The following is a 10,204-nucleotide window of genomic DNA, read 5'->3' as shown; positions in this document are numbered from 1 at the left end:
GGCCGGGAGGGCCATACTTGTTTAATTATGCCATTAATTGATATTATGCATGTGTATGTGAATTATATTATAATATGATGTTAAATGCATGCATGTGAGTCCATATTTTAATTACAAGGGTGTGATGGTAATTTGGCCCGTTGAGGGTAAATTGTATATTTGTATGCATGTTGGTGATATATGTTGAGACCACATTATAATGTGGGTTTGTTCGAGCCATTCAGCATGAGACGATCTTGGAATGTTGATTAGCGGTCTAGTCACAACAGGTTTAAGACCGGGCTCGGGTTGAGTCTCGGGGTGATTTTAATGATTAGAGTGTTACCGGGTATTCAAGGGTAACAGGATGTGAATCATTAGTGTTTGAGATTATCGGGAATAACGGGAATTGGAGAGCGTTAATTATGATTAACGAGATAGGTGGAAAATGCCAGATATGCCCTTGGGAGCCTTTAGAAACTTTAAATTGACCTAGGGCTAAAATGGTCATTTCACCCCTAGGATAGATATAAGCCATTTTTGGCTGAGGTTGAGGTAGAAAAACAAAGCACGTTTGAGAGCTTTCCCGTACCATTTCCCTCTCAGTTTTCTTTGTGATTTTTTAATCAATCTTGAGGATTCAAGCTTGGGAAGAAAGCCTTGGGAGTTTGGGAGTGTGTTCCTCCATTGAAGGGCTTCATAAGCTGAGCTTTGGGTAAGTTTCTAACCATAGAATTCCCTGGTTTGCTCTGTTTTAGCTTTGTTTTCCAACTATGATTTCTAGGTTGAGACTTTGGTTTTGATGGGAGTTTTGGCTAGGGTTCCTATGGTTGGGATGTTTGGAGTGTGTTAGGATGGTTTTTGGGTTCATTTGGCATCAAAAATGGGTTTTGGAAGCTTTGGAATCAGGTGGGAATCGAAGGAGATGAAGAAGAGCGTTTCAGGGCATTTCAGTGCTGGAGGTAGCGCTATAGCGCCCACCTTATACTACAAGAAAAAATGCTTTTAATAACACCGAAAATGTGTTATCAAAACATACCATAACACTTTTTGATGTGTTAAGACCGACTATGTTATCGTAGGTCAGGGTACTTTACATAACACTTTATCAATGTTATACAGATGTGTTATTATACTGTCAACGATAACACACTTTCTGTGTTATTTTAAAATATAGATAAGTGTTTAATTATGTTATTTATAGTCGATTATATAACACATTTCAATACTTATAAATTTTGTTATACTACACTTTATTATAACACTTTTTTTGTATTATACTATACTTTAGTATAACACAGTTTTTGTGATATACTATAGTTTAGTATAACACATTTTTTGTGTTATACTAAACTTTAGTATAACACATGTGTTATATTAGCTTAGAGAAACATAATATTTTTTTACTTACACAAAACTAGGAAAACAAATATGAAAGTTGAAGCCAAATAAGGTAACATAAATAGATTTTTATTAATTACTCAAATGTAATTACAATATTTAGTCTACTAGTCTAGGCTTAAGAAATCATATTACAACATAATTTATGCCCAATTCAAATTCCTTTATCACTAAATATAAAACAAGAAATGTATACAAAATTTAGTGAAATACATTCTTCCATTCTAAAGGCCTCAACTACAAATGTTGTCAAGAATTGCTCCAAAGAAATCATCTCAATATACCTGCACATTGTAAAAAAAATAGTCCTTTTATTATTAAGAACATAAGACTTAAGCTAGTTTCCACCTGTAAGCATATAAAGTTTAAATTAAATTTGTAATAACTCCAAAACTTGACAAAACAGCAAGGTATAGCAAGATGTACTACCATGCAAAACAACGACTGAAGCAACAAAACATGCAACTTAAAATAAGGCTTGTGAAATGTATCAAGATAACAAATATATCTATAAGAGCAACACAGACAAACATCAACATTTAGAAATGGTCAGAGAGAGAGAGAGAATGAAAGAAAGGACCTATAACAACTGTTATGCTTGCAGTGATCACTGCTAAGATACCAAAATGAATTAAAACAAATCTGAAGCTTGAGAAGATGAGATTTTCAGATAACCAATACTAGACTATTAGAATCTCACATCCATTACTGGAGGAAGAAACCTAAATAATTAAATAATTAACAAGAAACTAAGATATACCATAAACAACATGACACAGCCATTATTTGAAGAAAAAATTGCTCATGAAACATTACCCATGGCTGGCTAAAGCATAAACAGGTTAAAAAGCAAGGCAAAAACATATATATTAGCATTGCTTCTCTATACAAAAAGCATGGGATTTCCATAAATAATGAAAGTAAGAGATCTCAATTCCCAACTAGAAAATCAAAGCAGAAATATACCAACTAGAATGGGAAGCAAGGAGGATTTTTTTAAAGATGTTTAGGTAGGAACACAAGTCCTTGGCAACCTAGTAAGATATGAAAGTGTGTATGCATGTGTATAGATAATTTTTATAAGATATGAAAGTTCCTGAAGTAAATTGACAGGGAAATTTACACATAATCACACCAAGCCAACACAATTTTATCTTAACTACCTTATATTATTATATAGCATTTGCATTGTCACCTATTTCCAATGAAAAGGCACAAATGAGAAGGAAACCACTTCAGAAACGACAAAACTAGACACTAAAAGTGGTCCAAAAAATGGACTCGAAAGTCACAAATTTCCAAAAAAGAGAGCTAGTAGTATTAGAAAAAGCTGGCTGGCTAAACAGGATTAATGCAGCTTAATCAAATCAAGTCATTTTTTATTAAAAGAGCACTAAAGGAAAGGATGATAATGATCATGAAATGAAGTTGGCATATTTTCTAATACAATGATAATAATAGTCTAAGTAGAATGATTATAATAATTTGATTCCTATAGCAATCCAATAAAGAGAAACAACAAACTAAGTGGTTCATACCAGTAACTGTTGTAGGACAGCAGGACAATCTGAGAGATATTTCACTGCAAGAGTCAAAAGAACAGGAACTGAATCCTCTCCTGGGATCATCATATCTATAATGTTATCAACTATTAGATCATCTGTTAATTGACCACTTGTGTCATTTAGAAGAACATCTATTACATCTCTTGGAGCCTCTTTGGTGATCATCCCACTACTACTTTTCCTAGCTTCTAAAATTTTCTATACTTGCTTCACCATTTTTTTCTTTGCCTGAAAAGAGAAGAGGAAAAATATTTTGTACCAACATAATTAGTAATCATGAAATAAGGCAAGATGTGAGTAGTAATAGATTAATAATAACTAACTTACCTGTAATGATCTGTGAAGCCTAGTTCCAGGAATGTTTATTGGTAATGACATGAGGCCTGCAATGAATTCTTGAAATTGTTTTCTTAGAGACTCCATTTCCTCACCAAGATCCAAATTAATCAATGCCTTAACTAGTACTTGAAATGCAATCTGAGAGAGAGACCAAAAGGGGGTTTAGTCTTATATGTGTTATTAACTTTTAAAAAGTACCATTAAACATAATAATTGTGAGTCTGTTTTGACAGACAATTATTCAAACAAACTTATTCTGAACCCCATAACAACTGGTTCACCTTTTCTATTTAGCAAATCATTTTCAAACCTAAGTAGAAGCCAGAGATGGGGTATTTCAAAAATCAATAATTATTACTTTCATTGTTTCACAGAGAGATTCTTTATCCCCCCAAACAAATAAATATTTATGAATATAAATAAATCACCCCCTAAAAATATCTTAACCACACAAAAAAGGCCAAAGGTTTAAACTTTAAAGATAGAAGGCATCTTTTGTTTTTTGCTGTGTCTACTTCAAACTCTTCCCAAAAAAACTAAACTCAGATGAACCAAGTAATAGTCTTTATTTTTTATTTTTCCTTTCTAAACTTCAAATATTAAAGAAATTCCTCACAACTCATTCCCCAAGATCAAGATGTGTGAGAAAGAGAGCTTACATTTTTGGTTTCATCCTGAATGTAGATGGGTCGGTCATGGCTCCAATTTGTCATATATTCTTGGACATACTTGTACATGTCTCTGGTGATTTGAGCCTTGAGCTGTGGAGATTTAAAGAAGCCACCCACTAGTCCATGGATTCTCCTTTGCAAGCTTCCATTGATAAGCAAAATAGAAGACTTTCCCATCAACTCAGTCAGAGATTTTGGGTAAGAAGGCACAAAAACCTTTGCATCACTTTACAGAATAAATTTACTCACTTCTGCATCTGTTGAAACTATAGCTGGACTTCCAAATATGTGGGACTTAAACACCTTGCCATACCTAACCAGAAAACAAGCACACTTGTTAAACCATGTACTTAAATTAAAATAATAACTAATCCCAAACTTACAAGAATTAAATGATTTTTATGGTAGACGTTGAAGCCATGGATATTGACATTTGGAGCCTCTTTAAGAAACCCAATAGTTGTTATAATTTGACCCTGAATAATGAGAGAAAGAAGTTCAAGTTAAACCAAAGAGCTGCAAGTACCAACAGAAATTATGAACTAATAGCATCCTGGATATAAGAAAAACTTTCCCCTTTCACATAAGAAAAACAGAGAACAAATTAACAGAAGAACATCATAATAAGTGAAGCACGTTTGCATATGCTGAACAAACTACCTATTTTTTCTACTCCAGCTGACTTTAAAAGACTGGTTCTTGAAAACTTTAAACAAAAGTCATATATAATATTCAACAAGTGTTGCCGATTACTCAACGTACCCGACTAAATTTGTAGCAAGAACTGAGCACAAAAGCTCTGATCGAGATGGCAATGTCCTGTCAAAAGTCATATGACTCCACTCTTAGATTCTCAGTACACAAAAGGCTTGTCAAAACAAAGTGAATAATTTTTTTTATTATTTTTGAAGCAAAAAAACACACAGAAGAAAAGGAAATTGGTAACAAAATAAGAAAGACAGTGAAGATTAAAATCATAATGCAGCATGTGGACATGGAATTCAAACTTTCAAAATCATAATACAGTGAAAAAATGTATTGTATTTCTCCAAAAGAAGACAGTACAATGATATGTATTATATTATGTGCTTTTTTTCTGTGTAATGATGAAAGCCATAAAAGCTATAAAGTATAAGGCTATATATGCACATATAACACATTTTATAATCCACAACAATTAACAGATCTTGCATAATTTGGATATCTTATAAAGTATTCCAAGAAAATGTTACAAGACCCTCATATTAGATAATTTATAGTTTCCTGATCATTAGAGAGAAAAATACATATAGAAAAACACATAAGAAGTGATTTACCAGTGTGAACGCAAACTGTAAATAGTAATTAAACACACTTGAAGAATTTAGTAGAGCATAAAACTTTTGGAAACTGGGCATTTAATGAAACTCCAGTCAGTCTTCCAAAACAGAGGCTTTCTTTGCAGCTGTGCCACATCATCATCATCTGAAATCATCTGAAATCATAATTGGGAATCAAGAGCTTCTTTCAGAAATATAGAATTCTAAACAATTCCAGTCTCAGATTTTCAGTGTGCATAAAGCCTATCAAAACAAAGTGAGCAATGAATAAGAATATCAACCATAACAAACTATATATATTGAAAATAATATGCAAAAAATTGGACTGAGTTCATATTATAATACCTCATATAGAAGAAAAATGTGCACTTGATCTTAAGCTTTAATTGAAAAGAAAAGAAGAAGAAAAACCATATTTAGAGACGTAAAATAATCTCAAATTACGACAGGTCCTACCATACTATTATAAGTAAATATTTTTATAAAAATTGAATAATATTCAAAGACGTAAAACAAACCTGGGATTGTGGTAAGCCAGACTTGGAACAAATATGGATTGGTTAGTTGGTGAAAGAATGGTGAAGCTAGAACATGGAAATAAGCAAATCATAAATAGAGAGAATAAAACTAAACAAAATAAGAAGATCATCACATACTTCAATAAAAAAAAAAAGTCATAGATTTGGTAGATCAATCAATGCCCTGAATGATAAGACTGTTTCTTTTTTTTTCTCATGTACCTGTCCTTAGAGCCCTCAGAACATTGCTTGTTTCATGTTGAGAAAACTATCTTCTTCCTGCCTTTTTGAAGAACCTCCCTGCATCATAGAGACATTAAAATTGTCATAAATTGAAAGTGAAAAGCATGTTTTGGCAAAAGGTGTCAACCAAGATAGCAAAACTTACGTTAGTTATTGATGAATCGTGGTTGCCCTCAGCCTGAAGTTATGCCCCCAATGCCTTCCAAGGAGGATATAACACCGCTTTGCATATTGAATATCGTCCCAATCTTATAGCTTTTCCAAGTGTGACTTCCATCTCTTGAATTGAATCCATAAACTTGTGAACATAAATTTTCTCTCTGATAGAAGTTGATCTAGCTGTGAATATATTGTTCTGCAAAAGTAAAGATATATACACATAAATTTTATCATGGAGTATTAATGATCATTCTTTCAATTTAAGTTGATTTTGGTAAGACCTTAGAACTGAAAATAGTATACTCTTTTAACGGTATAAAATCATTATGATGGCAGAGATTAAATAAACTACCAATTCATTATACATAAAATCAAAACAAAAAGTGCCACTTGGCATATGATCGAGATTCAAAACCATTGCAATATTGAGAATTTGGGAGCAAAAAGAGATCAATTCTTTCAAAATGCCCAACTCAAAAGCCATTGCCTCACCCTCTGCCATTAAACAAACCGAAAAGCTCTAACAAAAGATTTCTTTGATTTTCTAAAAGTTTCGCATCAAATTGAGCAAAGATTAACTTTTCGAGGATCCCTTAAGCCTCCCAGTGAATTCTAAAGAATTCTCAAAGTTACAAAATAATTCCACAGCCACTACTATCCTATATCCCATATGCTAACAACACACAACAATAGATTCAATCCAATAAATATAACTAACTCTCAAAACAGTACACAACACATAATTGATCCTTAGAACATATATCAGCAGTTTGCGCACAGAATACACATAAATAAATCCAATCCAATGAACTCTTTGGCCTACGAAAATAAAGTAACTACAAAAGAAGAAGCTTTAAGAAGAAAAGAGAATAAATATGGTTATACAGGGTCATCAACTTGCTTGTTTTGCTAGTTCTGAATTAAAAACACTACTGCAAAATAAATCATAGTGAAAGCTAATCAAATCAGGACTGAAAACCTAGATAATGGATTAAGAATTGTCAAAATATGTATTGGATTCCAAAGAAAGAATAGAACCTCATCATCTGCATTTCCAATAATTGCAGGTCCCCATGAACCAACATAATCAATGTACTCATTGCCATCAATATCCCGCATGTGAGAGCCCTTGACAGAATCAATGACAATAGGTTGTCCACCGACAGATTTAAAAGCACGAACAGGGGAATTTACACCTCCAGACATCAACTCCTAATAGGTGTTAACATGAGTAAATAATTAGAGAGTCTGAAACACAGTTCACATTTGAGAGTTCATATGACCCTAGCAAAACAGAATGAACTGAAATATAATTACTAGCTGTATTACCACTAGTTTGAAATATGCATATTTCAAGTAGAAACAGGCAACCAACACTTCAACAAGATTATTTGGGCATGTCACAACATAAGGAAACATAGATTATATTTGTAATGAATTGCAATTGGGAATATTGAACCACTAAACTACATCTAAAATCATGCTATATTTTCACTCATTGAATCTCGAATTTAAGTTCAAGTATGGCCATGTTTTCAGATTCATAAAAGGCTGTAAAACAATGAAGATTGTGCTATAGGGAAAAAAAATTAACAGACGAGCACGGTTTGAAACACAGTACAAGTCTACAACAATATATACGGCTACCGGTCAACAATGTACCAACTGATACATAATCAAATTTGTACACAAACCGAATGTTTTCAATATTTAACCTCAAACCAAACCAAGTTTTGCAGACATTGATATCTCAGGCATTTGCCAAGTTAATAAAAATATGAGCCGCATCAACTTTTTCCAGCTCAAGATAAGCCTTAAACAAGTTAAACTCTGCACCAAATTTGCTTAAGCAGATTTAAAACTGTTCAGATGAGAAAACCAAGGTTGCTTGCACTGACACCATGAAAATTAGGCGCATTGCAAAATAACAGCTGAATTGAAGCTCAAAAATGGAGATACCAAACTGAAATCCATCTCTTGATTCTTCACAAAACCAGGAAAAATTTAAGCCAGTACCATCATATGAATCTCATAAAACCCAGAAAATCCTTCGTCTCAATCAAAATGTGACAAGGCCATATCCCCAAGTCAAGGAAAAACCAATACAAATAAACCAAATCTTTGACACGGTCAAACTAAAACTCAACTCAATTTATATTCGAAAAAAAAATAAATAAATAAACATCATTGGACAAAAGAGAAATACCTTAGCAGCAGTGAAAGCCTCCTCTGACTTTTTCAGAGTAAAATTCTTCTTCTCGTCGAGTGAGACAGCCATTTTAACACAGCAAAAACGACGAGGCGATTGCGAAGTGCCGAAGCTTGGAGTCTACAAAGACTGTGATAGAGAAGGGAAGAAAAGGGAGGGAAATTGAATGTTAAGAACAAATATTGAAGCAATTGGAATGCTCATGGAAAACAATAATGGAAAATCACCTGCAGTAAAATTAAGTTAAGGGCATATAATAATCTGAGCAACAAATCATCTCGTGTACCAAAAAATCTAAACAAGAAAAATGACAAAATCACTTTCTAAATCCAAGAAAGACTCACCTGAACTACTCCATGAAAGACATCACCCCTGAGAGCTTTATTAGTTGCAGATATGAGACAACTATGACACCCGACGGTTCCTCAACGTCGCACTCTGAAGCAATCCCCAAGGGTGTCGCATGCTCCATGACTAGAGCGTCAGAGCTTGGAGTCTTCCAAGACTATGACGGAGAAGGAGAAGGAAAGGAAAGGAAAGGAAACAGAAGAAGGAAGAAGGAAGAAGGCAGAGAGACAGGAAACAAGAAGAGAAAAAAAGAGTTAACCAAGAAAACATATGACATAATATTATAAGATTGAAAGGATACAGAATGAGAATGATGAGTAAAATAATGGGGAAAAAAGAGACTAAAGGAACCATTATATTAATTCACTTAGCGCCAGAAAATTTCGTTCCCTCCGTGTTTTTCTTTTTTGTTTTCGCAAATCACTAATAATACTCTAGCATAATACTTTTTTATTAGTATTATATTCATGTGTTATGGAAAGGGGTATTTGGTGTAGTGTTAGGGCGCTACAGCTCTACTCATGAGGCAGATGGGCATGTTGGGGGTTCTGAGTATAGCGCTGGGGCACTAGGGGTTGAGCGCTATAGCACTGCTCTATTCCTTCAAAGTCCCGTTTCGAGTGTTTTTAAGGGTTTTTGACTTGGGGTTTCAATCCTTAAGGCCCGAGATCGAATCTACTCACCGTGTGGGCATGTTTCGAGGTCCCGAGAGTGGTGCTTAGGTTAAAACCCTATCCATGTTGATTATCATTAATTAAGGTTATAATTGGTTGTGATTAGGTGGCTGCTAAGGAAGCAAAGGTCGATCGTTCTCAGGAGTCGTTCTTATTATTATTTCTCGCTCGAACCAGAGGTAAGAGAACTGCACCCCATATGTGACATGCATGATGATTCTTGAGGCATGTTAATTGTGTAAATGTGGACATGGATTGAATATTGAATGCTTAGCAAATCTTGCTCACTTGTGTGTGGTACTGACTCATTAGTCAGATTTGGCAAAGGTGCTAGTGTCAACTATGAAGCTGTGACTTATTAGTCAGGTTCGGCAGTGGTACTGGGCACTGGTCACATAGTACTGACTCATTAGTTAGGGCGGCCTTAGCGTGTTCCATGCAAGCCAACAAAGATTAGATCTAATCGACTTTCTGCATTGAATGACTCAAAGAGCATTAATGCCGGACCGACCTCAAGTTCGATGAATATAATGAGCGCTTGTGTGGCTTACCCATCAGTCACTCACTTGTTAAGTTAGAGACTTACCCATCAGTCTCTCATTTGTTAAGGCTAGTGGCTTACCCAGCAGCCACTATTCTGTTTAACTTAGCGACTTGCTTGTCAGTCACTCAATATGGTTTATCAGAACCTCAAGTGATATTCACTCATCTGTTTAAGGGTTGTAAACTCTGTGTGATTATAATGATAATCATTTGATATTGTTTTTATACAACATTGT

At 34.2% G+C, this 10,204-nt stretch overlaps 1 protein-coding gene, 1 long non-coding RNA gene and 1 pseudogene across 2 annotated transcripts; all 3 read right to left on the bottom strand.

Annotated features, from left to right (window-relative positions):
* Positions 1–2,916: 2,916 nt before the first annotated feature.
* On the bottom strand, positions 2,917–4,788 carry LOC133792034 (3-epi-6-deoxocathasterone 23-monooxygenase CYP90D1-like; annotated as a pseudogene).
* Positions 4,789–5,441: 653 nt separating this feature from the next.
* On the bottom strand, positions 5,442–6,094 carry LOC133789814 (uncharacterized). The gene is made up of 3 exons (XR_009873720.1): positions 6,015–6,094; positions 5,793–5,858; positions 5,442–5,517 (listed from the first exon to the last, which is right to left on the bottom strand). It is a non-coding gene; the product is annotated as an uncharacterized LOC133789814 (long non-coding RNA).
* Positions 6,095–6,219: 125 nt separating this feature from the next.
* Positions 6,220–8,957, bottom strand: LOC133792033 (glutamate-1-semialdehyde 2,1-aminomutase, chloroplastic-like). Its single transcript, XM_062229944.1, has 3 exons — positions 8,401–8,957; positions 7,233–7,406; positions 6,220–6,390 (listed from the first exon to the last, which is right to left on the bottom strand). Exons 1-3 carry the CDS (start codon positions 8,470–8,472, stop codon positions 6,220–6,222), a joined length of 417 nt encoding a protein of 138 aa, XP_062085928.1. The 5' UTR covers positions 8,473–8,957.
* Positions 8,958–10,204: the final 1,247 nt, after the last annotated feature.

This window comes from Humulus lupulus, chromosome 7 (assembly GCF_963169125.1).
Source record: "Humulus lupulus chromosome 7, drHumLupu1.1, whole genome shotgun sequence".
In the NCBI taxonomy this organism is placed as follows: Eukaryota; Viridiplantae; Streptophyta; class Magnoliopsida; order Rosales; family Cannabaceae; genus Humulus; species Humulus lupulus.
Note: the sequence above shows the minus strand (reverse complement) of the source record. Positions and strands in the feature narration are given on the sequence as shown.

Coding starts and splice junctions, on each gene's coding strand:
- LOC133792033 (XM_062229944.1), bottom strand. CDS start 8,472: ATGGCTGTCTCACTCGACGAGAAGAAGAATTTTACTCTGAAAAAGTCA. Junction 7,407..8,400: donor AGGCTTTCACTGCTGCTAAG/GTATTTCTCTTT, acceptor AACACCTATTAG/GAGTTGATGTCTGGAGGTGT. Junction 6,391..7,232: donor TTGGAAATGCAGATGATGAG/GTTCTATTCTTT, acceptor TTACTTTTGCAG/AACAATATATTCACAGCTAG.